Source organism: Aristolochia californica, unplaced genomic scaffold (genome assembly GCF_029961685.1).
Source record: "Aristolochia californica isolate CCGP_79_NKW_82.1479 unplaced genomic scaffold, dmAriCali1.0.hap1 SCAF_3, whole genome shotgun sequence".
In the NCBI taxonomy this organism is placed as follows: domain Eukaryota; kingdom Viridiplantae; phylum Streptophyta; class Magnoliopsida; order Piperales; family Aristolochiaceae; genus Aristolochia; species Aristolochia californica.
Genome location: NW_027181992.1, coordinates 45,718,415 through 45,744,368, shown reverse-complemented (window position 1 = coordinate 45,744,368; position 25,954 = coordinate 45,718,415). Strand labels below are relative to the sequence as shown.

General features: G+C 38.5%; 4 protein-coding genes and 1 non-coding gene across 5 annotated transcripts; 3 read left to right on the top strand and 2 right to left on the bottom strand.

The window, feature by feature from the left end:
* Nucleotides 1-80: 80 nt before the first annotated feature.
* Nucleotides 81-154, bottom strand: TRNAI-UAU (transfer RNA isoleucine (anticodon UAU)). Its single transcript has one exon. It is a non-coding gene; the product is annotated as a tRNA-Ile (tRNA).
* A 390-nt stretch (nt 155-544) lies between these two features.
* Nucleotides 545-5,855, bottom strand: LOC137959021 (aldehyde dehydrogenase 22A1-like). Its single transcript, XM_068806279.1, has 14 exons — nt 5,730-5,855; nt 5,556-5,599; nt 5,143-5,241; nt 4,719-4,846; nt 4,385-4,507; nt 3,372-3,525; nt 3,186-3,289; nt 3,033-3,111; nt 2,655-2,750; nt 2,364-2,501; nt 2,059-2,274; nt 1,777-1,968; nt 1,186-1,329; nt 545-1,080 (listed from the first exon to the last, which is right to left on the bottom strand). Exons 1-14 carry the CDS (start codon nt 5,839-5,841, stop codon nt 925-927), a joined length of 1,785 nt encoding a protein of 594 aa, XP_068662380.1. The 5' UTR covers nt 5,842-5,855; the 3' UTR covers nt 545-924.
* A 1,514-nt stretch (nt 5,856-7,369) lies between these two features.
* Nucleotides 7,370-13,756, top strand: LOC137960577 (uncharacterized). Its single transcript, XM_068808233.1, has 9 exons — nt 7,370-7,589; nt 7,712-7,795; nt 8,374-8,483; nt 8,593-8,643; nt 8,990-9,133; nt 9,225-9,314; nt 10,192-10,298; nt 11,257-11,341; nt 13,494-13,756. The coding sequence occupies exons 1-9, from the start codon at nt 7,478-7,480 to the stop codon at nt 13,590-13,592; spliced, it is 882 nt and encodes a 293-aa protein (XP_068664334.1). The 5' UTR covers nt 7,370-7,477; the 3' UTR covers nt 13,593-13,756.
* A 350-nt stretch (nt 13,757-14,106) lies between these two features.
* Nucleotides 14,107-16,859, top strand: LOC137960576 (polyubiquitin-like). Its single transcript, XM_068808232.1, has 2 exons — nt 14,107-14,208; nt 15,329-16,859. Exon 2 carries the CDS (start codon nt 15,329-15,331, stop codon nt 16,700-16,702), a length of 1,374 nt encoding a protein of 457 aa, XP_068664333.1. The 5' UTR covers nt 14,107-14,208; the 3' UTR covers nt 16,703-16,859.
* A 1,827-nt stretch (nt 16,860-18,686) lies between these two features.
* Nucleotides 18,687-25,512, top strand: LOC137959240 (receptor-like serine/threonine-protein kinase ALE2). The gene is made up of 8 exons (XM_068806618.1): nt 18,687-19,083; nt 19,598-20,071; nt 20,271-20,645; nt 21,265-21,480; nt 23,397-23,768; nt 24,165-24,408; nt 24,481-24,628; nt 24,873-25,512. Exons 1-8 carry the CDS (start codon nt 19,053-19,055, stop codon nt 25,245-25,247), a joined length of 2,235 nt encoding a protein of 744 aa, XP_068662719.1. The 5' UTR covers nt 18,687-19,052; the 3' UTR covers nt 25,248-25,512.
* The last annotated feature ends 442 nt before the right edge of the window (nt 25,513-25,954 follow it).

Genomic DNA, 25,954 nt, shown 5'->3' with positions numbered 1-25,954 from the left:
TAACCTGAAAAAATAGGGTTTGATTAGAGTTGGTCCAAAAAGACTAAAAATTAACAAGAATTGATAAAAACTTTAAAATTTGGTCCCGGCGGGGCTCGAACCCGCGACCTTCGGCTCATAAGACCAACGCTCTAACCAACTGAGCTACGGGACCAGCTATACGGATGTTAATGCTAAGTATTTAATATAACCTTATTTAGTGGCTCCAATATTTTAAAAAATAATATTTAATATCCATTCACCAAATGTAAGGGATTTAATTACTAAATCGATTTATCCAGAAAAGATATATATATCCTTCTCTATCAATAAAAAAATATTAGGGCAAAAATTAAAAACCCTTCCCTGACCCTTTCTAAATTACATTTATTTATTTTCAAAATTATTAAATTAATATTTTATTTAAAATCTTGGAGTCTGTTGATTATGCAAGGTCGGTGCCGGCGCCTGAAGAGATGAACGATCCGGACGGAGGAGAAGATAGTGAAGCTCCATCACGGAGCTGGATTGTATCTCGAATACTCAAGACATGTATTGCTTACTCTTTTTGTGATGACCAGTAGCTTTCGATTGCTCCCATTCCAGTGAAATTTGGGAATCAATTCACTAGAAAAATGGTATAGTGGAAAGCATAAGAAAAATTATCTTGAAATAAAAGTTTTATGATTTGCATACTCTAGTATACAGACCCTGCTTCAATGTTATATGCTCGCAGCTTAGAAGTGATTGCAGGAAGCAGGATCCACCTCTTTTGAAGCTCATTGCAGGGTTGATGAACTGTGTATGGCTGCCCTCAAGTCTCTCCCAGGAACACAGCTCTAAATGTTGCACAGTTGAAGGAAACATTCAGCTGCAAAACCTAGTGATCAGGGATGACAACTAAATGCATTGCTTCTTCGAACCGGATCATGCCATGACATGGAATCATTGATTTCTTCGTGCTGATCCCACTGCAGAATTTTGGTCAGAAAGGATCTTCCAGACATTAACCAAAGCTCGCAGCCTGTCCCATACATTCATGCCATACAGAGCTTCCACTAGTAACTCCTGGAACTCGAAACAATTCTCTGATACTGGATACTAGGGTTGTTCATGCAAAACAAGAAGATGTAATCAATATAGGTAAACATTGCCGGACTCTTCTTTTCAACTTTTTCTTTATTCTAAAATCAACTTTTCACAGACCTGAAGTGGTTTTGGTATCTTGGTTTTGATGTATGGCCACCATCTATCCTCCACAACGGATTTCACAAGACAGCAAGCCCGGAGTCCTTCAACACCAGCAAACCTCCCAAATCCGCTGTGTTTCACTCCACCAAATGGCAGAGACTGTATTAACACAAGAAAAAGAACAGGAAGAATTAAACAAATTGGTAATGAAGAGGAAGAAATTCAAAACTTGCATGACTGAGTAAGAAGTGATGAAAAAAAGTATGAAGAGTGGAGTCTGCAGAAAGTGACTATCAGTATTAAGTGAGGAAGGTTACATTCTCAACATCACAGCCACTGGGCATTATACAGGAGCAGGTGAAACCGAAACTCCTCTTGACAAAAAAATGGCAAATCATTTCTCAAATTGAAAGAAATACATTTAAGTCGTTACATTTTGTTCAGACTCTCATAAATTAATGTATCAGATTGATCAGAATCAGCTGCAAGTTTATCCACACTGTTTGCTTTTACCGTGCTATTAAAGTAAAAGGCCTCAAGGTGAATAACTATATAGCTTTCATACAGCTACAGCCAGATAAATAGATGACAGAGTAAAAAAACTACCTGGCACATGTATGTGGAGGCAAAATCGTTAATTGCAGCAACTCCACAATGAAGTTTGGAAGCTATTTCTTTGGCTCGGCGTTGGTTGCCAGAGAAGACAGCACATCCCAGTCCATAATTTGAGTCATTTGCAAGCACTATAGCCTCTTCATCAGAGCTAAATTTCATTATAGGAATGATGGGCCCAAAAGCCTGACAAGAAATTAACTAGATTTTCAATAAACTTGTCTTCGTGGAACCATCCAAAACTGTAAGTTTCTTAGGTTTAAAGTAACTCGCTACCTCTTCTTGCATTAGCTTCATTGTGTGATTCACATTTACTATAACAGTTGGGGGAAAAAACTGATCAATAGCATCTTCACCCAAATTGCCAAAACTTCCTCGACCAAAGATTTCTTCCCCTTTCTCTATGGCATCATCCACGAGATTTTGAAGTTTGTCTGCATGATCTTGCAAACATATTCCTCCCATGTCATATTTTCCTGCTAGTGGTGGACCCTACATGAGGCGGTGACATTATCTACTCTTAGCCTTAAGATGAAGTTTGATAGATAAATGTTATTATCAAAACATAGCTAAATACTTACAACACAAACAGATTTCACAATTTTGACAACTTGAGCCACAAAAGCAGCATAAATTTCTTGATGAACGTAAAATCTTTCAGCACCAGCACAGTTTTGTCCACTTGATTGTAGAGCCGCCCTAACCGCAATGTGGGCAACCTACATAATGTACACAAGAAGAAAAAGACAAAATCAATACCATTCTTTTGCTAAATCTTCAAGTAAAGATGGGAAAGGAAAGTCCTATAACATGAACATTGGGATCAATTATTGCCAAAAAAGATCAAGTTGTAGATAAGAAAACTATCATACATGAGACACATCAACATCTTCACACACAATGAATGCATCTTTGCCACCAAGCTCAAGAGTAACAGGTATTAATGTCTCTGCAGCATTCCTCATTATCTGCATCAAGAGAACCATATGAACTGGATTATCATGCAAAAAACATATTAAAACAAGTGAACATTGTTAGCACACTACTTCTGGTTCCGAATTTTCACCGGGTGAACTACTGATGCCTTGCATATTTTTACCTGATCATTGACAATATATTGGCATCAATCTTTCTATTATTTTTTAATAGGCATCACTTAAGTAATATAGATTTAGGGTTCGGCAGACATATGAGAAAGCTTATATTGAAAAGATATCTCTATCAAACTCAAGGAAATGAAAAAACTGTACCATTCTTCCTACGCCTGTTGATCCCACAAAAATGATTTTATCAACTGAAGCTACTAAAGCTTCTCCTGTTTCTGCAAATCTGACAAGCAAATAATATGAAGGCCTCGAGCAATAGGGACACCAAGCAGAAATATAAGAATCACTATGACATACCCTGTAATTACATGAACCAAATTATCTGGGGCTCCAACAGCAGCCAAAGCTGCTTGAATGATTTGAAAATAGAAACAACCAGACCAGCTAGCATGTTCAGAAACCTACATAAGCACAAGCTTAGCTTTTTTTCCCCCAACATTTTGCTAGAAAGGCCTGTAAATTTTTATTTCATATCTAATTTACCTTTATAACGATACCATTTCCTGAGAACACAGCTGCTAACATGGGATTGAAGATATTATGAAATGGATAGTTCCATGAAACAATAGCCCCAATCACTCCAAGAGGATGAAACTCCACCTTGGAAATTTTGTGCAGCATAGACCTTCCCGTAGACCTGCAGCAATTGAAGTTACAGTAAATATTTTATTTGGTCAATTAAGCTGAAAGTGAATACCTTCAAGACCTTAATCGGTTAGTTTTAGTCTTAAAATACAAATTCTTGGCAAAAAACATTGATGCAACCAAGTGATTCTAGTTGGCCTGAACTTATTTTTCCTTGTCAGTTTGACCAACTGTGTGGTGTTAATTTCAAACTGGATTGCATTCAGCTGTTAAAATTTTCTGAGTGCAACATAAATTTCAGATCCATACTTTACCAAATTTAAGATCAAATGTTAACATAATTCACAAAATTCAAGTTCTCATGAAATTTATTTGATTATAACACTCAATGCTATTGTCTGTTACTGTGAACTATGGCTAAATCGAATGTAACTGCTTACTGGATAAGGAAGATGGTTCCAAATTATCTGCAGCAGTCAGCCACATACATCGATCCTAATATGCTTCTCAGAAATATCTTTAACTGTTAAGGTAGAACTTTTTATCTCCATTTATTGAAGTGCTTCTTTTATGTACGTTGAACTACTTTTTCTTTAAAATAGTCTGGTGCATGCATCTTATCTATGCCAGAATGGAGGAAAGGATCAAAGCAGCCAGTTGGCAAGCCATGATCAGACACTTCTTTAATCTTTTTTCTTATCTCCCTCCCCTTTTATGGAAAACCTTCCTTCCAATTTCTCTCTCCTCTCCCTTCTCTGCCCCCATTTCACGATGTGGACAAGTAATGGCGCTACAGGTCCATTGATCAAATACAAAATATCTAAGGGCAAAGAGCCCACAAATACACAGAACTTCGATGAAGTTTTTAACAGGTTAATTTTTTATAAACAGAAAAAGTAAAAAGAGGTAACCTGTATTCAGGCTTTAGCCACCGTTCACCCTCTTCCAGAAGCCAGGTGATCTTCTCACAAGTAGTCATTATCTCCCCTAGTGAAGCATCCACCATTGTCTTTCCGGTGTCTCGAGAAGATGTCCTATTGAAAATGAAATCTTCAGCTCATGGAGAATTTCAGGTAAAACAAAGCCTTAATAAATGCTCAAAATTTTCGTGCATAAATTCCAAAAAGTTAAGGCATAAGAGGATGGATCAACTGCCAAAAGTACTTCCAGCACCTTCGATAAAAGAAGGTTTTGTACATGAAGGTTCTATCTTGCAGACATATCATTCTAAGAATATGTCCTTACTCGCATATCAGCTTTTGGTGTTCGATTATATATTTCAAGAGAATCCGCAAAAATTGCCGCCTTTGCTTAAAAGTACTTTTTGCCCATATCTTTTGTGCCTTCCTTGCCTGTGCCACATGCTCCTTGACCTGTATAATTCATTCTATGCTTAATTTGTGGTTTAGCTGATAGAATAGAATGTGGTAACCACTATAGCTCAACAGTTAGTTTATGAAGGACAAAGGCCTATCAAAGAGCCCCAGTGTACAAGAAATAACTGGAAAAGTGCATGGATTTGTCAGTATATACATTGCCATCTGATAAAGTGCCTGATAATTGAACTGATACCATTATATATTTCATATTTCATTTGATTATCTTGGGCAATGGTGACCTTCTTTAAGTAGCAAAACCAGACCAACATGTGTAGTACATCCATACTAACCTCATCAGGAGTTAATGCATGGAAGAATCCCAGATACTTCATAGTAGCCGGCTCATAACACTGGACCTTGTCTGTCGGAGCTGCTTTTTTACTTGGTATCTGCATTGAAATTCAGTAAAAGCATAAAAAAAAAAAAAGGTCTGCCACTTTCAACGTGCGAGCTTTTCTACCATTAAAGTGGTGACAAATTCAGCAAAATTGACGTCCGCTGAATTGTCTTCGAAGCTCGATTACAAATTCGTATTGTCCCTGTCCTTCCCCCGATCTTCAGGAAAAAAATACCCAGAAGAGAAGAATACTACCGAAAGGAGTTTCAAAACATCCTCTTCCTTAGGAAACTCGAGAAATAATCCACTCATGCAATAAATAACACGAAATGCGACATGGTCTCGACACCTCTGTCGCGTACTCACATAAATATAAGTGTTCTCCTTCGTCTGATTTCCATCATCCAGCACTGTGATGAATCATCACCATTAAACATGAAACAATTCACATACATAAATAAGTTGGGAGGAAAAACCAGCAGAGTTCAAGGGTAAGAGAAAATTAAGAAAAAAATGACAAATAGAAGAAACAGAAAATACCGTCAGAAGCGTCTACTTCAATGGAAGGGACGTTAGGGGGTATGAGCATGAGCAGGAAACGGCAGATCGCGTAAGCAAATCCGAGAACAAGCAGAGGCCACCAGAACGCCATCGGCGAGTCGGAATGTGGAACTACCGAGAATATGTGTAGTATTTGCAACATCCAAATATGTATAGACAATGCTCGGCAACGACTAATGGGTTAGTGGGAAAACCTGAGTAAACGAAAGGGATAGTGAATTACGTATTTGTGTTAGTGCGCAATAAAAAGTGTAGTATAAAGTAATTTTATTTGTGTATGTGTACAATGGATGGAAAGTGCCGGGTAAAGTGTAGATAAATTATTTATTAATAAAATATTTTGATATATCTAACTTTTAGAAAATTAAATTAATATTAGTTACTAAATAAAAATATATTAAATATATCTATTAAATAAATATTTATTTTTCTACTATTAAAATTATAATTTTATAATATCTAAATATAAAATAGTTATATAAAAAGGATATTATAAATAATTATTAACTAAATATCTATTAGTAATATCAAAATAATATTAATTTATTAACTTAATTTATAAAAAGTAAAATATTTATAGCACCGAGACCAAGAGCTCTCCTCCTCTATAATCGGGGAGAAAGCAAAAAATAGGAAAGAACGAGGTAGTTTTTGAAAATAGAGGAGTAGAGGAAGAATCGCAAGATGCTCACACTCAAGACCCCTGCTTAGGGGTGGCATCAAGCCGAGCCAAGCTCAAATTTGCTTATGCTCGAGCCGAGTTTGATTTAAATATTTTGAACTCGAGTTGAAACCTAAAATTGTTATTGAGCTTGAGCCCAATAATTTTAATCGAACTTGAGTTTCAACATTCATTTAAAACTTTTTTAAAAAAAAATGTCTCGAGTTCAAGCTCCAACATACATTTAAAACTTTTCAAAAAATACATGTCAAATAAATTGTATATAAAATTATGCATATATTTTACATAAAATTAGGCATGACCTCTACATAAAATTGGGCATGACCTTTACTTAAAATTAGGCATAAGGGTGGCATCGAATTTAGTTGAATTCAAACCTTCCTATGTTTCAGCCATGTTTGATTTAAATATTTAAAACTCGAACTCAAGGCGCCCCTAATAATTTTAACTGAGTTCGAGCTTAACCGACATTTAATATTAGATAAAATATATGTCAAATAAATTATATATAAAATTATGCATACATTTAAAAAAAAATATGAGAGGCGAGGTTCAGGATTGAATCTCGATAATGGATTAGAACGCACTAATATTAATTTTTTTCACACCAAATGTTGTCTAACTTATTTTGTAATTTTTAAATCTGACCATAAATTTAAATTTACTGTGGCCTCCTTAGTGCCCACGGTTGAAAATTTATATTATAGAAAAAACTAGAAATGTTTTTCCTATGATACATACTTTCAAAAATTAGGCGTCATCTTATTTTTAAAAATAAAAATAATTAAAAATTTATATGAAAATTTTGGAAATTGGGGAAAGTGATAAAAATAATTTCTTAATGTTTAGGGAGCCGAGTGTAATTGAGCTTTCGGCTACTCCGGGTTTGAGTTGTAAACTTGGACGTGCTTGCAAAGTACGCAGGGTTACTGCAGAGGTAACGTTTAGGCAGGGTTTTTGGGACCGAAGAGATTTTGCTCGTCGACCGCCATTTAGAGACACACGGCTTGCCAACCCAGGCTTTGTGATCGAAGAACATTCAGTTATGTTGCGCAGAAACATTCGATTGAGGCGAGAGTACCTGTATCGGAAGAGCTTAGAAGGAAAAGAGCGTTTGCTCTATGAGAAGAAGCGGAAAATTAAAGAAGCTCTCGAAGGTACCAGAATTGTTTTCCGGCTTCTATTTCGTTAGGTTCTTAGTTTCTTTTGTTTTTATTTTATCACAAATTCGTTGTTTGCATTAAATCGTCCTGGTACTGGCTCTGGCTTTGCATGGTAGAGGGTAAACCAATTCCAACCGAGCTCAGGAATGAGGAGGCTGCGTTGAGGAAAGAAATTGATCTTGAAGATGAAAATACTGAAGGTTAGACGGCTTTTTCTCTTAGACTCACTGGTTAGGCTTCGCTGCTGTTCGGACTTTGGTTGTCTCAAATTATGAACTTTGATTTGTCATGCAAATATGGATAACCTCGCGTGCAACTACAGACGAAGATTCTTTCAATTTCTCCAGCTATATTTGCTATTGTCCGAACTTGAATAGGACGTTACCCCTGGGTTCTTGTGTTTGATTTAAGACCTTGGCCAGATCTGCTAGGGCCTTTACTGCTGCCCCTTCTATCCCTGTGTGTATATTGTTTGAACTTAAAGTTGTAATCTCGTAGTTGGTGCAGTTCATTTCCATGCTGATTGATGAGTTAAAAAATAAAACCTCGAAGTGCATTATGCAATAGTCATCCTTTAAAAGTTGAATGTATCTGATATTTTGACGCTAGTAGTGCTGTTCCCAGTAAGAGATCTGAAATAGTGTATTTAATCTGGCTTAAGCTACCTAAAGATAACTTACATTGCTAAATATTCTGGATTAGAATGTCTCTGATTATAGTTGCTACCTACTCTAAATCTCAAATTGATATCCTTTTATTGTCTTGTATGCGTATTTAGTGCCAAGGACGCATATAGATGATGAATATGCCGAAGCATCAGAGAGGGATCCGAAGATTTTGTTGACCACATCACGTAATCCTAGTTCTCGCCTGACCCAGTTCATGAAGGTTATCATCCTCAAGTTACTTGCAAGTTCATGGATGTTTATGGATTTGACCTTCTGTTGGAGTTTGACCCTGCAACTTTGTGCTAACTTATTCTGTATTGATCCCTCAGGAAATGAAAATTGTCTTCCCTAACGCACAAAGAATGAACCGTGGTGGACAGGTTGGTTCAATCTTCTTGTGGTTGCTGTCTTTGCTGCATGATTTTGAATATTGCCTGGAAATATGGCTCCCATTTGTGGTTTCAATGTGTAGAATTAATCAGTAATGTGAAACTACATCTTAAAAGAAAGAAGGAGGTTTGGGGGTATTAGATATGTTTCTTTTCATATAACTTCACAAGTTTAAAATGTTTATTATCGGGAACAAGATTGGCCCCTGATTTGTTCTATATGTCCTTTCCTGTTCTTACGAGGTTTTTGCTAATGCAATCTTGAAATTTAACGTGTCTCTGTAAGTTTTTGTTGAAGAAAGATGCTGAATTGTAGTCCATATTTACTCTTTTGTAGGTTATTTCTGAAATCGTTGAAACTTGCCGTGCACACGAATTTACGGATGTGATCTTGGTGCATGAGCATCGTGGAGAGCCTGATGGTTTGATTGTCTGCCACTTACCTTTTGGACCAACTGCTTACTTTGGATTGCTTAATGTGGTATGTAACTCCAGTTGTTCCTGTGCTTGTGAACTCCTGTTCTTGGTCCTTTGCATCTTGGAGGAGTGCTTAGGATGGTATTTATCTTCAGGTTACAAGACATGATATTAAAGACAAGAAGGCAATGGGAACTATGTCAGAGGCTTATCCTCATTTAATTCTGAACAACTTTTCTACTAAGGTATAGTTGTGACTCTACACTTTATTTGAGCTATTATACTAATTGTCTGTAGAAATTTCAAATTCATATTTCATGCTTTTCCAATGCTTCTTGTCACATGGTAAGTTCTGGAATCCAAACGGAATTGTTGGATCTAACTGAAACTGGAGAATTCAATAGGGTCAACTAAATGCCATGCTTTTTTCTTTTGAATCTCTAGTGATTTGATGAAAAGGGAAGCAATATGCCAAGCTTATCAATGTAAAGCTTGTGGAGAAGGATACCTACTCTTTGGCCTATCTCATTGCCTGTAGGTAGAGATGGCATTGTGGCAATTTTATGGTTTTGGAAAATCTGACAACCTTTTCCTCCCCTCTCTCCTTCCCCCCTCCACTGTTTCACCAAAGAAAGTACTATGCACATAAGGAAAACATTTTGATTTTCTATTCTTACCTATAGCTTGTTGAGCCTCCTAAGAAAAACAAACTGAATAAAATATTGTTAATAAATGATGGGATTGAACAGACTCTTATGCATTTGGTTTGGGATTTCAAATAAGTGTGCTGTTGGAAAATTACTTTCTCAAGTTGAGAAAGTTGCGGTCTTTTCCTGGGTTGGCACATATTAGGCATCATATTATGATACCCAAAATCTGATACTATATGCCTGATACGCACCATGTGTCCGGGCTGTATAGTTTCTTTTTTGGGGCTGTATTGGCACCCCTGAGATTTCACATGTATCACTTGATGTGTTACATGTATCAGGATATAGATACCCCCGCCTTTTCCCATATGCTGCCAGATGAGTTACTAATAGTAAAGATCTTTAGAATTGTATGAAGTAGCCAAAAGTTTATGGTACCTTTGCATTCTAATGTGCTTGTGTTCTCTGACAGCTTGGTGAGAGGACCGCAAATATTTTAAAGCATCTCTTTCCAGTACCTAAGCCGGACTCAAAGCGCATTATTACCTTTTCAAATCAGTCTGATTACATTTCATTCAGGTAAGGTCCTTATGCATTAAACTGCAAACTGCAGGGTGCTTTTCTGTGTGACAACTCTTTGATGAGCTTAATTTCTTGCTGTTAAATGTTCATTAGTTGAACATTGAGCTACATAGTCAAAATCATTTTCAAGGATCAGGTTTATACGATTTATTATATAAAGTTTTGGAAAGCATTTAAAAGAGCAATCTAAAGATGAACTTATGCTTGCTGGTTTAATGAAGTTCTAATGGTTAGATAATTGCAAAAAGGGAGCTGATGTACAACATGCATTTCAATCCTCGTCTACCTACCTTTTGTCAAAAGCTATTCTGGTAATAATATTAATATTCCCATTTAAAGTAATTTGGAGTTGTTAAAGTTGTGTCCAGGTCCAAGATTTTAACCTTAAGATTATTCCGCACTTACATTCCTGCTTACTTTCAGGTCTAAATTAACAGATAATGGCTTTTGACATGGATAACATAAATGGAATATAAACTAAACGGGGCCCTAATAAAACAGACACCCTGATCTGATGCAATGTTAAAGTTGGGTCTACATCCATCCCAAAATGACTATCCAAAGTTAGAGGTCTCTTTCCATCTAATAACCATAATTTTTTTTTGACTTTCCCTACTAATAGAAGTGTTCTTTGGTTGTTTCCTGTAGCTGGAGGTTTATCTCTCATCTTCTTAGCATCCAAGCATCTAAAGATTATCTATATGCTTTACTTTAATGCTAATGCTTGTGTGCATTGAGCAATATGACAATCTCAGGGAAAATTTAAGCCACCTTCTATAGAGGAGGGTTAGAATGATGTTGCATATGACATTTCTGGTCTTCTGATATGTTAATGCATGAAACATGATTTTAATGTTTCTTTTTTTGTGAAGGTTCTGTTATTGATGTTTTGTTCTTTTATAGTTGTGGCATGTGTATTGACTTCTGTTGCATTCTGTTGGAATTGAATAAGCAGACATCATGTCTATGAGAAACATGGAGGTCCAAAATCTGTTGAACTGAAGGAGATGGGTCCCCGTTTTGAGTTGAGGCTTTATCAGGTAACTAGAAAGGTTTAGTTACTTCACAATTTAAAAGTTAACAAATGCTACTGAAGAGTGAATATGACAATTCATACCATATATATGTTTAGAAAAAATCCCACATTGAAAAATGAGAAGAAAAGTTAATGGGTTATAAGGTTGAGCAATAGGCCTCTTAAGTGGCTAGTCATTTGGGATGGAACCGGGCTCAAGCCAAAAACTGAACATGGTATTAGAGTAGGTTGTTTGTGTGGGCTAAGGCCTAGTTTGTGTCCCCAGGTTATCTATGTATTGTGGGCTCCTTGAGGTAGGAGTGTGTGTGTTTAGGCTCCATGAAGGAGTCTGTGCCCCATTAAGAAGGTCGTGCCCTATTAGAGGGTTTATGCCTTCATATCAGTCCCGTTATGTGTAAGCCTAGACGTGAGGGGGAATGTTGATTGGGAAAAAATCCCACATTGAAAAATGAAAAGAAAAGTTAAATGGTTTATAAGGTTGAGCAATATGCCACTTAATTGGCTAGTCATTTGGGATGAAACCAAGCTCAACCCAAGAAACTCAACAATGTGTTTTAAATCATGTATATGATAGTTAAGTCTGCCTAACTCAAGTCTAAAACCCTCTTTTTTTTTTTAACAGAAATTTTCTTTTGAATGCTGAAGTAAATACTGAGGATCCAGAAAAATAATCAGAGGCCAAAAAAAATGTAGAGAAGATTGCACATCAGAAAGTCAACTGTGCAAAGTGGTAGTCCAATAGTTAAGAAATAAGCCTTCTATAAAGAAGAAAGTTAAAAAATACAACTTAAAGAACTCGAGGACGGTTTGGAGTGCATATAATGAGAAATTAGTGCCCCAAGCCTACACAAGACTCTGTGCATGTAATTCCAAGAGTGGGGTTTCTATCAGCTAGTTCTTGGGATTTTTTGTAGATCCACAGGCACCAATGAGGATAACTACAAGCCCTACTCCAGGTTATGACAACTGGAGAGTTGCCTTCAACCTCAAGAGCACTAGGAAATCGTCCTCTAGAAGTCCACAATTTTTTGAAGTTGAGATCTTTATGCTCTACTTTGTTGAATCAGCAACAAAGGTTACTCAAATAGGTAAGAATGATGGATTTATGATGGGATCTAATATTCCCACAACCTATCTATCCAGTTTTTCTTTAATATTCCTGTCAAACATTAGTTTAATTACATACAAGGAGCCAAAGGGGGTGGCAGGTTGTTGATTTAAGTGAAAGGTCAGCTGATTGTTTCTAGCACCACTCATGGATATTACTTGAACTCTCCCGAGTAAAAGAACCTGCGAAAAACCTGATAACTAACTGTGTCAATTACCTTGTCATGAGAAGAGACATTATTGAAGAAGATCCTTCGATTCTTCTCTTTCAAAAGACACTATGGGACTCTATTTAAAAGAAAAAAAGAAAGACACTAAGGGATAGGAGCCAAGGATGGGAAAGTGGTCCGGAAATGCAGTAGGAGAGAAGTTGACCGTGTGAAAAAGAACTGGGCCTCACCTTCCACTCAAATCGAAAGAAGAACCTTTTTTACTTCTTACTGTGTGTAATCTAAGAAAAAACTGAGACCGGACTGCTTTTTTGCCGTTCCACTATGATCCCTTGATCTGGGCAGGTTGTTTAGTAATGGTGCATGTCTAATGAAAGGTAATGTGATCTTATTGACGAGATGAAGCCCAGTGAGACAATCACTAATCTGGTTTTCACTCCCCTTTCTTCTATCTGATCATTCTTCCTCTTTACTGTGCCGGATTTCCTCTCTTATCCTCTCTCTCCTCTCTCAAAATTCTCAGTTTCTTTCATTCTAGACAGCCTTGTCTCTGCTTCCTGTTGTAATTCCTTCATCCCTTCAGTAATTTGTAAAGCAGAAATGTTGAAGGATAGAATTGAGAAGGAACTGGACTAGTGGATGAAAGAAAACTTTATCGAACATTTGACTTCATTTTTTCCCAATATATAATAGTAGATGTGACAAGGATGAGCTGTTGAAAATAAAGAAAATTTGTGACAGAATGTCGTAAAAAGAAGAGATCAGTTCTAATACTAGATAATAACAGTTCAAAATCAATACATGTATAATCCTTTATATGTTGTTATATGGTATGTGGTTTTTATATGCTCTTTCTCTCATTTGCTTTTAATTTGCCAGATTAAATTGGGGACTGTTGATCAAAATGAAGCACAGAACGAGTGGGTCATCAGACCATATATGAACACAGCCAAGAAAATGAAAGTTCTTGGAGATTGAATAACACCCGTTCTATTTTGATGTTCAATATCTTTCATTTTTTCCCCCAAAGTGCAATGTTGCAACGAGCGATGTTCAATCAAGTTTTCCTATGTATTCATATGTCGTGATTATCAGATTTGAAATCGTGTCACCACCCACGACTGATCTAATTTGCAAAGTCATATGGTATGCTATCTCAGCCGTCCGATGATTGGATGTTGCGATATGTTGATCTGCCCCCCTTTTCTTCAAGAAGCGCAAAAGAATTGTTTTCGTCAATCGATCTATTCTTGCCCAACGGAAGGCTGTTCAATTAGTGGAAAGCCGATTGTTATCCAGTGGATTATCCGTCTAAAATATACAAAAAAAAAAAAATTTTGCTGGAAAAGCTCGAACGCATGGTGACGGCATCGCTTACTAACTACGCGTCGGTCATCTGCCCTGAAATCCTCGTATCTTCCCGATGCTTCCACTTTCGACCGACTTGGTCGGTAGACCCGTAATTCCTACCAAATGTGACCGTCTCCTATGGGCCGTTCTATCTATAAATACGGCTGCCCACCCTTATCCTCGCCACTTTTCTCTCCTCTATTTTTTCCTCTCGATCAAAGAAACCGCTCGCCGCCTCTTCAAGGTTCGTCTCTCCGTTTTTCCTTCTTCATCTTATTTTTTCAGGTTTAACTTGTAATTGTTGTGCTTTCTATTAATCAATCGCAGCGGTGAGGTTCGTTCTGCTATTATTTTAGGTGTGGATTACCGTTGGTTTAGGTTACGATCGGTTGTCGGTCGAATTTGCAGATCGTTGAGCTTGCTTTAGGGATTTAATGGGTTGATTTGTTTGCGTGCTTGGGTTCTTTCTTAGATTACTGTCCCTTATGCTGATGATCGTTTAACATCTTCAATCAATTTTTTTTATTTTTTATTTTTTTGTGTGGCGGGTCTCTTCTCTCTGTTGTATTTATTTTTCTTGTTTTCATGTCATCATCTTTTTGGAGGTTTCATGTCGCTCATTTCGCCCTTTGTTTTCATGTGGTTCCGATCTAATAGATTATAGATGTCTTTCTTCAATCTGGATGATATTGTTTTTTGTTATTTTAAATTTCGTTTTGTTAAATCTGGTTCTTGCTTCTATTGTGGACTTTATTTCATGGATTGTACTAGTTTATGATAAGCTTGCCTCTGGAACTCACTCTAACTGCATGATCTGTCAAGACCCCCTTCCATCACCGCCGACCATAAAAAAATATCTTCTTTTTTGTTGATCTTGATCAGTTCTTTTCATTTTGTCGACAGGGAGTACACAACTTAGACATGGTTACCATTTTTTTTTTAATTCATACATCTTCTATGTCAAAATTTTAATATGAAAAAGAAAAACGATCACATATTTTCGTTGTTTTTGAAAAGTAAATGAACTCTATGAGTTGTTTTCCATATATATTTTGTTTACGATATCATTCGTCCATGATCGGAGCTTATTTCATGGTCCCACTTGTATCAATTTATAATTACTCTCATATTTTCGTATACTCTACTTTTTTATTTCCGTTTTTATTCCCAAATTGGACGAGACGCTGCCTAGTCTTTTTTTTGGGGGGGAGTTCTTCTTGCACTTGTATCTTAGATCGAGTTGAATGATATTTACTCTGCTTTATTGCTGCAGTAATGGTTGTTTTTTTCTGAAATCCTTGTCATTGTGTTTGATGGATGCTGTGTTTTTTTTTTCTTCTGTTTCCCTTTTTGTTATAAAACAGATGCAGATATTTGTGAAAACTCTCACTGGCAAGACAATTACTCTCGAGGTTGAGAGTTCTGATACAATTGACAATGTAAAGGCTAAGATCCAGGACAAGGAGGGTATCCCTCCTGACCAGCAACGTCTCATTTTTGCTGGCAAGCAACTCGAAGATGGACGGACTCTTGCAGATTACAACATCCAGAAAGAGTCCACCCTCCACCTTGTGCTCCGATTGAGGGGAGGGATGCAAATTTTTGTCAAGACTCTGACAGGAAAGACAATCACCCTGGAGGTTGAGAGTTCTGATACAATCGACAACGTGAAAGCCAAGATCCAGGACAAGGAGGGTATCCCTCCGGACCAGCAACGTCTCATCTTTGCTGGGAAGCAGCTTGAGGACGGCCGTACTCTTGCTGATTATAACATCCAGAAGGAGTCCACCCTTCACCTTGTCCTCCGATTGAGGGGAGGCATGCAAATTTTTGTCAAGACCTTAACAGGAAAGACGATCACTTTGGAGGTCGAAAGCTCTGATACTATTGACAATGTGAAAGCCAAAATCCAGGACAAGGAAGGTATCCCTCCTGACCAGCAGCGTTTGATTTTTGCTGGCAAACAACTTGAGGACGGCAGGACTCTTGCGGACTACAATATTCAAAAGGAGTCTACACTCCATCTTGTCCTTCGATTGAGGGGAGGAATGCAGATCTTTGTTAAGACATTGACCGGAAAAACCATAACTCTGGAGGTTGAAAGCTCCGATACAATTGACAATGTGAAGGCAAAAATCCAGGACAAGGAAGGGATTCCGCCGGACCAGCAGAGGCTTATTTTTGCTGGGAAGCAGCTAGAGGATGGAAGGACTCTCGCCGACTACAACATTCAGAAGGAATCCACTCTTCATCTTGTTCTACGGTTGAGGGGTGGAATGCAGATATTCGTGAAGACTCTTACGGGCAAAACAATCACCCTTGAAGTGGAAAGCTCTGACACTATTGATAATGTGAAAGCGAAGATCCAGGACAAGGAGGGAATTCCCCCAGATCAACAGAGGCTGATCTTTGCAGGGAAGCAGCTAGAAGACGGAAGGACCCTTGCAGACTACAACATTCAAAAGGAATCTACGCTTCACCTTGTGCTAAGGCTGAGGGGAGGAATGCAGATATTCGTGAAAACCCTGACTGGAAAGACAATAACCCTAGAGGTGGAGAGCTCGGACACAATTGACAATGTGAAGACGAAGATTCAAGATAAGGAAGGGATTCCTCCTGACCAGCAGAGGTTGATCTTCGCTGGAAAGCAGCTCGAGGAAGGAAGAACTCTGGCGGATTACAACATCCAGAAGGAGTCGACTTTGCACTTGGTTCTGCGTCTGCGTGGGGGCATCTAAAAGCAGTTGCGGGCTCCGGCCTGAACTGCTGCTGTGTTTGTGGTGACTAAAGGGGGATATTTGCGTATAAAAACTCTAATAATAGGTGTGTCTATGATATTGACTGATCAATCCTCTTAAAGAGGGTAGTAATATATCCTTTGTGTTTTATGTGACACTACCTCCGTGTATGGGGGGGATCAACCTCTGATGATCTCTAGTCAAAGATCGGAAATGTCGGTGTTGATTATTGCTGTCCTATGGATTTTAGCTTATAAAAATGATCTTAAGTTGGTAGTACGAATGATGAAAACATAAAATTTGATCTACATGGATTTTAGTAAAAAAATAAATAAATTATGGAGAATAATATTATTATGTATAAAAATATAAAAATACCTAGTAAAGCAAAAGTCTCAGCAGGATGAACAAGCATTTCTGGAACAAACAAAGGGATCTTGTTTTCCAGCAGGAGCAAATTCGTCTCTAGCAGAGGCCTTTTGTAGTGCGTCTTGAAGATCTACTTCTGAGAGACTAGTCGCCTTGCAGAGAAGCTCCACAGAGAAGCTCCACGATGAAGCAACATGCGGGAGCCATCATCTCAACGAACTAATTGCCGTCTATGTTAATCGTCTCAAGTACAATCCCCCTTCGCCTTCACTGCAACTAGGCTATCATTCTCGTTTCTGGAAAGGATCCCGCAGAGATGTCCCCGTTCGTGCTCTTCCATGGCTTGCAGGCTCCGTTTCCCGCGGTGGAGCGGTCCGGTAATGACCATCAGAGGCTCGTAAGCTCCCGGATCGATCCGGCGGAAGAATTGTGAGGCACTCGAGAGTAATTTTTTTTTTTTTTTTTGGGTTTTTCCATTCGGAGAAGCCAAATCGTCGATACGGATCAAAACACTCGGACTGCTGGACTTCCCCTCCATCCATCTTTCGCTGCGTGCAAGAAATCGATGTTGCAAAACAGTCTTTTTCCAGTCATTTGTGTGCCATTACAAGTCATCCTTGAGATTGGTTGAGTGCAAATTCGATGAAGATCAAATAAACGCCACACCAGATGATGATGCATTCGTCTGCAAGTCGGACTTAACATAGGACGAAGATCGGAGATGACTTTTCCCGTTCACTTTTTCAGTGACTTACGAAAGGGATTTAATCGATTGTTGGGTTGTTCAAAACTGAAACTTCCTTCTGCATCAAGGAATTATATACGGGGAGAAATCATCTGTTTTCAGCTTCCTTGCCTCGATCGCTCCAGGTCGACTGATTTTTTTATTCCAATCGTCATGTGGTCGAAATCTTAATTTAGGGTTTTGGAGCTCAAAAGGAGATCTTCCATCATACAAGCTGCGAATAAAATACATACAAAATTATATTTTATACAATTTAAAACCAGGATTCCATCTCGAAGTCCGTCAGATTAAGCAAGCTTTCTTACAGAGAGAGGAAGCTGATTCATGGTGGTCTTTCCTGGTGTTTTATGAAGACAGAGAGAGGAAGCATCACCAGCAACAGGGCTCTTATCCATTGAGCTTAGCAAGTTGAACTCAACCTGGGTTGAGTTAGGTTCACCTAGATACCATCCATTTATTTTCTAAAACCGGGTTTCCAGGTTATTTTAGTCATTTCATACTAATCGGTAGTAAAGCGGAAGAGCAACGTCTCAGTCTAGAAGATTGAAAAATCCGTGGCATGTTTCCTCTCGCTGGTGATACAATAACGATCACTAATATAATCATCTCAAGAGAAGCTACCCAGTTGCTCGAACGATGCCAGATTTTAAGAGTTTGAAGCTTTTTATCGGCGTCTCACGTTAAGCTCGCTGCTGTGTATAGAAGAGAGGTGACGACAGTTTGTTTTTACCGTTACACAGTGCTTTACCGTCATGCGCGCACGTTAGAATGAGATAATGAGTTAAAAAAAGAAGAAGAGAAAAATATATTATTACTCGTACGGACGAGAGTGACAGTGTGTATGTAACAATGGAAGGAGCTTCCGACAAAAGCCAAAGAGGTGGCGGAGATAAGTTGCGAAAAACGCGATTTTCTGCGTAAACCCCCGAAACGGCAACAGACTGCCTGCCTGCGCCAAGGACCTCGTTTCTCGACGGGAAAGAGAAATCTTTTGCATTTCTTTTACTGAAAACGCTCTCTTCATGGACCTCCAACTTCTCCTCTTTTCAGGCTCGCAATCTCCGACTCGGCTCTCGCGAGCCGCGGATCGACACCGCTTCCTGCCTCTTCGTTTCTACCCGCTTGATCAATCTTGTTCTTAGTAGGTTTTTGAGTTTTCTCTTCTGATTCGGCGGTGATTGATCTTGGACAACGTTGTGGGTTGTGATTACGCAGATCTGCTCCGTGGAAGGTGCTATGGCGGGTTGCGGAGTGCGGTACTGTGAAGGTATTTCTTTGTGAGCTGTATTGTGTGGGTTTTGGATTTTGTGAGGAGTTTGATGGTGGCTTTTGTGATAGTGCGGGTTTGGAAGTACGGTTCGGGAATGCGGTGGAATGGGAGTTGGAGTGAAAGAGTGGATGTGGTTTGTCCATTGTGTCTGTCTTGCGTCTGGAGCTGCTTTCTTTGGTCATGTCGTTTCTTTTTCTCTTTGCGTTTTCTCCATTCCTTGGTGTTCTATTGACGACGAGTTTCTTGGTTTGGGCATTTGTAACGTTGTGAAACTAGGTCACTGTTCAGGAACTATCTGTTTTGCATAATAACATTCAGAACCTCAGATTGCAAATGTTTATTTATTAGAGGTGAAAGATTTCCAAGCGTTTTACTACTGTATATTATTCTATCATGAAATGCTTATGATTGTGAATCCAACATCACAGAATGTTTATTACAGTTGGCTAAACTTGTCGGCTGTAATTTTTAGCCTCACTATGGATGTTTAAGACGTTAATTGAACTTGCAGGACTTCTCAGAACAGCGGAAGGGCTATTGCTTAAACACGTGATATTGTTGTTATACATGGCAATTGTGGTCACTGGAGCTGGATTATTCAAACCTATATCAGAAGCACCTTCCAAGGCCCCTAATGTGGCTTCATCCGGCAGATGGAGTCATGATCATTCTGAAATAGCACCTGCTGCTAGCGATCTCCCTTTGCCCGTCCCACTTCCTATAATCAATAGGCCCTATAGGAAGCACTCCTCACCACATCGATTCCCAACACCTGCACAGTCTCCAAATTACGGCTCATTGACAACCCATGGTCACCCCCCAAGTTCTCAGCACCTTTCAAAACCTTTGAAAAAAACAAACCAAAGTCCTGCTCCCCATTCTGACTTTCTACCCCCACGGTTAGTTTCTCTTGCTCCAAATGCTGTCGGTACTGGCACTGTTCCATCTGGTCTATCGCAACCACCATTGTCTCCTACCTTTGCTGGTGAGTTTCACTCTCCTTGTCTCTCTTTTGTCTTTTTATTTTTTCCTTCTCTAGAGCTTAGTTTAACATGCCTTAGTCTGAGAGAGTTATTATTTTCAAATCTTGGCACTGTATACTTCTTTTTCACAAATTTCGCTTTCTGGAAGAAACTTTATCTCAAACTATTAACATATGTGCAAGGGGTGCATCTTTTGTACAGGTTGTTGCAAAGGTGACATGGTGCCAAAACAAGCAAACCGAGGTTGTCATTGTGTGTATCCAATAAAGCTTGAGCTCGTTCTGTTAAATGTTTCATTAAGTTCAAACTGGAGTTCAGAGTTTCTGAAAGAACTAGCTTCTCAGCTGGCACTGCGAGTTTCTCAGTTTGAGATTACTAAGTTTTATGTACTGGGCTTGGCTGATTTGAATATTACAATGGATATTACACCTCACACAGGGCTCAGTTTCTCAGAAAGTGACATGTCACGGATGAATTATTCTCTTTCTATGCATAGGGTTCATCTTGACTCTTCGTTTGTTGGTGATTACAAACTTCTAAATTTCACTTGGTTTAAGCCGTCTGCTCCATCTCCTGGTAACACTCCTTCCCTGTAATTCTTACTTGCCCATAAATCTAGTGCACAGTTCATGTCCCTACCAGATGAACCTTTTTGTTAGTGTACTATGGTGTCTTACTTACTGCATCAGCTAGGCTAATTGAGTATATGTTGATTTTTCTCCTAGTGGCCTTTGGATTAACACATTATGGAGAGCAGCTGTGCATATTGGGGCAGATTGTTTGATTTTTCTATTCCTCATTTTAGCTCACTAACAATTATAGAAAGATTATCATTCAAATATATATGGCATCCATTGAATGGACTTCAATCCCTGGTCTTTCAAGAACTTCCTTCAATTTTGCAGTATGTGCTGTAATTGGTTTGTGACCTCTAGATTGTCTTCTACTATCTGCACTGTTGCTATTGTTAGTGGTAAAAGAGTTCAATAACTAAATCTACTGGTGCTTTTATGAACAAATGTTGGCATGTGTGACTGGATGAAAGTTGTGATTTTGGAAGGTCAGATTATAATTGCTATAGCATATGAAATGAAATGGTAAGTTTATATTAAACCGCAAACATTTTGGTTGCTGGTAACATACTAGAAGGGTGTTTTGTCAGCATCAATATAATATGATTGCAATATGATTGCAGCTCCTGGCTCAGGCTTGTCACCAATATCTTCGCCACATTTCCATCCCAATGTGCCAAGTACATCAGCTGCTGATAATGGAGGGGGCCATTCAGTCTTGATTATTGTTCTCTGCGTTGTTGGCGGGATTCTAATGGTCATTGTTATTTCTGTGTCTATTGTCTATGCATGGACAAGTGGCCAAGATAAGAAGAACGCTCTTCCTGCCATAGACGTGGGTATGTATTGTACATTTTATTTCAATCAAAGAACATTCATTTTATCTTTGATCTGGTAAAGTCTCTGCTCATATTACTCAGTAACATTTCTGTATAAAATACGAATCATTTGAAGGAAGATAGATTTTCACAGATGCTGTCAGTTTGAAAGTATTAGACTACTGAGAAGAATTTCCCCATTCTCAATGAACGGCTATACATTAAATTGAAATAAAATATACAAGTCAATTCGTCAAGTGAAGGTTCATGGTAACATAAATAATCTGGAACCAGTGGACTCTTTCAGAGATGGTGATGGTGTTATTCTTCTGACCCATTGGGTCCTCTTGGTAGTACTGATACCAAATGAGGCTGATCTAAAGGCCCTTCTCATGAGATTTAAGGATCTTCAAAAGCAAATTTTCTGATTGGTTAGTGGTGGAAGTTGGCTTCTCTCTGGTGGGGAGATGGTGCAAGAACAACCTTTCCTCCTTGAAGATTTAGTTGCATCTTGATGAAATTCTTGACTTCTCATTGTATTTCAATCTTTTAGTCTATATTTTGAGATCTGAAAAATTGTATTTCTGAATAAGCTTGCAAGGGGAGGCACTGATCTCCAATACCTCATTGTGCAATATTCCTGCCCCCTTGTTTTTACGCTTTGTATTTTCCTTTCTGTTTCTTTCATAAACTTTCTCAACAATCCAAAATAAAGCAATAGTGCTTCATTTCTCCTTTACATTCCTGATAAAATAAAGGAATAGTGCTTCATTTCTCCTTCACAATCCTGAGAAAATAAAGCAATAGTGCTTCATTTCTTCTTTACATCCCACAGGAAAAATGGCTAGTGGTGTTAAAATAAGGACTCTTTAAGGTTTTATCAAGATCAAGTGATTGCCAACTAGCATTTTGTAGGATGCTTTTGATACTTTCTTGAATTGTAGAGCATCAGGTTTGGAGGCATAAAAATGCATTTTTTGGACCTTTTAACTGTTATGCCATTAAAAAAAAAGGACCTTTAACCTTCTTTCTTTGTTTTGCTGAAAAAACCCAATTCATACCTTTAACTGTTATGTTACGAAATGAATATAAAGTTTAGGTTTCTTTTGGAATCGGAAGGTGTAATATGTGAACCCTGGAATTGTCTATAGCAGGAAGAGGTTCATGATTCTGTGGTTTGATACACATATAAAAGGAAATCTGTTCTTCTAAACTTGTAAGCGAGAGATAAAAGATCACTTTTCTATCTTTGAATTTAGGGGACACTCATTAACAGCATCGGGCGCCCTAAAACTAGATTCCCAGCATTCTCATTAGTGTAGTCAGCTTGACCTGTATGTTTCTTATGGGCAAGTTGGTGTACATGTTCTTGGGTTGGCTTGCTGCCAATTCCGGTTGAGAGCTAACTATCAATGTTCTTTCCTCAAAAGAGCTGACAAACTCAAATCCTTGAAATGCATAAACAAAGGGTCACCTTCTCTTGGAACTGGTCATAAACAAATAACTCATTATCTCTCTTCTCAGTGTAATAACAGAGCTGAAGGAAGAAAGGAATCAATAAACCAATGATTAGACCATGAACACAATCTAGTAGGCTGTCTGAAATAGTTGGAACTTTCAAGATATGGAATGCGACCATCCCAAGGAGCTAAAAATTCTAAAGGATACAAGTATGCTCCTTAGAAAGCTAGCAGGCAAATTCATACCAGTTGATTTATAAGATCCTCAATTCAGTTTTTTACCCGGCATGAGAATTCTGGTGCAAATTCGCTTGTCCTCATCATTTTCTAGGTGTAAATAGCTTTCTGCTGCATCTCATTGGATAGTAATCCTTTAATTGTTGCAGGTTAGACATATTAATTCCTTGTTATAGAAATAACTGTTTTAAATTGTGGTCCTTCAATTGAATTCTGAATGTATAAGAAGCTATTTTGCAGTGAAGCCTAAGAGTGGTGATACTGTCTCTAGAGAAGGATCTCTTCCTCATCCAGCAAGTACAAGGTTTCTTGCCTATGAAGAACTTAAAGAAGCAACAAATAATTTTGAGCCTGCAAGTATCCTTGGTGAAGGAGGGTTTGGAAGGGTCTTCAAAGGTGTCTTGAGTGATGGTACACCTGTTGCTATCAAGAAGCTTACCAATGGAGGGCACCAAGGAGATAAAGAATTTCTAGTAGAGGTTGAGATGCTGAGCAGGTTACATCATCGCAACCTTGTGAAGCTTGTGGGTTACTACTGCAGCCGTGACTCTTCACAAAACCTTCTCTGCTATGAGCTTGTTTCCAATGGCAGCTTGGAGGCCTGGCTCCATGGTATATTTCGTTCTTGCAGGTTTCCGGTAGCTTCCTAGTATTGTGTCTACTTGCATTCTGTTCCAGGTGGAAAAGAATGGGAATCACCTAAATATTTGATGAAATCTAACTTGAAGAGTTATGAAATGCAGAACACCCAAATAAATCCAGCGGGCATTAAAACTCTGCTAGCTTTGGTCAAATTGAACTGGTGAACATTATTGGTCGATTTTGGTATGCTATGGATTTTTGGGATACTATATTGCTTAGTCCTGATATTTGTGGAACTGATTAAAGTTTTGTGAGACTCGAAAAGCTGTTCCTGCAAAATCTGTATCATACTTATTGCACAAGAATTATCAGTGGTCTAACACACTTACAAGCAGTGTTTTATGAGTCACTTTTTTTTTTTTCCAGGTCCCTTGGGGGCAAACTGCCCTTTGGATTGGGAAACTAGAATGAAAATTGCCCTTGATGCTGCTAGAGGTCTTGCATATCTGCATGAGGATTCTCAACCTTGTGTCATCCATCGGGATTTCAAAGCATCCAATATATTGCTTGAGAACAATTTTCATGCTAAGGTTGCAGACTTTGGTCTGGCTAAACAAGCTCCTGAAGGTCGTGCAAATTATCTGTCTACACGTGTGATGGGTACATTTGGGTAAGATCTGTTTTTGGCATGTTATTCCTGTCTGTCCTGTCTCCACAAACTTTGAACCAATTTGATTTTCAGGTATGTTGCCCCTGAGTATGCTATGACTGGACATCTATTGGTAAAGAGTGATGTTTATAGCTATGGAGTTGTTCTTCTTGAGTTATTGACTGGAAGAAAGCCTGTAGAAATGTCGCAACCTTCTGGCCAGGAGAACCTGGTTACTTGGGTAAGTACTACATTTCATGTTTCTTCTTTCCGTAGTTTCATGTCCAAGTTATCTCATGAAGCTTTTTGGTTATTATGCTTTGTGAGGCTCAAGCAGTTAGGCTATGCATCTCTATCTCAGTTGCAGCTCAACTTTGACTTCACTTGTACACATTCTATTGGGGTTGGATATATTTTATATAATGTTCTTAGAATTTGGAAATAATAATTGTCATGGTCATGCTTTTGGTTGATATTTCTTGCAGGCCCGTCCTATCCTCCGAGATAAGGACAGGTTAGAGGAGCTTGCAGATCCAAAACTAGAAGGTAAGTACCCAAAGGATGATTTTGTCCGTGTGTGCACTATTGCAGCAGCTTGTGTTGCCCCTGAGGCGAACCAGAGACCTACCATGGGAGAAGTTGTGCAGTCTCTTAAAATGGTTCAGCGTGTAGTTGAATACCAAGATTCCGTTGTAACCACGTCCAACCGTCCCAATCTGAAGCAGTCCTCCACTACATACGAATCCGATGGAACATCATCCATGTTTTCTTCTGGTCCTTTTTCAGGCCTAAGTGCATTTGACACTGACAACATTTCACGAACAGCAGTATTCTCAGAGGATCTGCACGAAGGAAGATGAAGTCCACTAAATCAAAATTAGATGATTTAATGAAGTCCTTTTTGGCTTTACATGGTTTGACTGGGTTCTGGTTTATGATTGGAATGGAAAAGGGGTTTCTTGGGTTGATCCCAGGACAGGTCCTTTTTCCAACTGGCAGTTGGTTGATCCACTAATGCCAACTTTGTATATTCCTTCAAGTTCTTTTTGTGTTTTTTCGTTTTTGTTTTCCTTTTTCTTATTTGTGTTTCTTGATCATCATGAAATTGTTTGGTAATTTTTTTTACAGGTGTCTTTTTTGGTTGTCAGCCATCGTTTTCTGACCGATTAATTTTCAGTCTTGGTGAATGTTTTCGTGTTCTTGCTCTAAGGTCCGAAAAGAGCAAATCAGATACCCTGGACAAATATTACTGCGTCTGGTCAAAAGTATAAAATCCCTGTAGAGTTAGTCTTATTGAGTAATAGTCCTCCGAACCGGAGGCTGAGAAATCAGAAAAAATTGCCTGCCCTTGCCGGAAAATAGACTGGACTACCTTTGGCATTTGAAAGTCCAGTCTCAGGGCCGTCGCTATGCAGCAACAAGGAAAGTTTTGGCGGTTTTCTAATGTGATTTTGAAGTTAGCTATTGACCGGAAGAGAGAAAAAACCGGGATTGATGTTGACGTTTTCTGTCGGTCATAATAAATTGACGAAAATGCGCACCATTTCTGGTTCGACTTTTCTTTTGA

Bases quoted from the DNA above. Each gene is read 5' to 3' on its own strand.
- LOC137960577 (XM_068808233.1), top strand. From the start codon at position 7,478: ATGTTGCGCAGAAACATTCGATTGAGGCGAGAGTACCTGTATCGGAAG. The intron at 8,484-8,592 runs GTTATCATCCTC...TTGATCCCTCAG, and splicing joins GCCTGACCCAGTTCATGAAG to GAAATGAAAATTGTCTTCCC. The intron at 9,315-10,191 runs GTATAGTTGTGA...GTTCTCTGACAG, and splicing joins TGAACAACTTTTCTACTAAG to CTTGGTGAGAGGACCGCAAA.
- LOC137959240 (XM_068806618.1), top strand. From the start codon at position 19,053: ATGGCGGGTTGCGGAGTGCGGTACTGTGAAG. The intron at 19,084-19,597 runs GTATTTCTTTGT...TTGAACTTGCAG, and splicing joins CGGAGTGCGGTACTGTGAAG to GACTTCTCAGAACAGCGGAA. The intron at 21,481-23,396 runs GTATGTATTGTA...GCTATTTTGCAG, and splicing joins TCTTCCTGCCATAGACGTGG to TGAAGCCTAAGAGTGGTGAT.
- LOC137959021 (XM_068806279.1), bottom strand. From the start codon at position 5,841: ATGGCGTTCTGGTGGCCTCTGCTTGTTCTCGGATTTGCTTACGCGATC. The intron at 3,290-3,371 runs GTAAATTAGATA...GTGCTTATGTAG, and splicing joins GAAATGGTATCGTTATAAAG to GTTTCTGAACATGCTAGCTG. The intron at 1,081-1,185 runs GTCTGTGAAAAG...GAACAACCCTAG, and splicing joins AGATACCAAAACCACTTCAG to TATCCAGTATCAGAGAATTG.
- LOC137960576 (XM_068808232.1), top strand. From the start codon at position 15,329: ATGCAGATATTTGTGAAAACTCTCACTGGCAAGACAATTACTCTCGAG.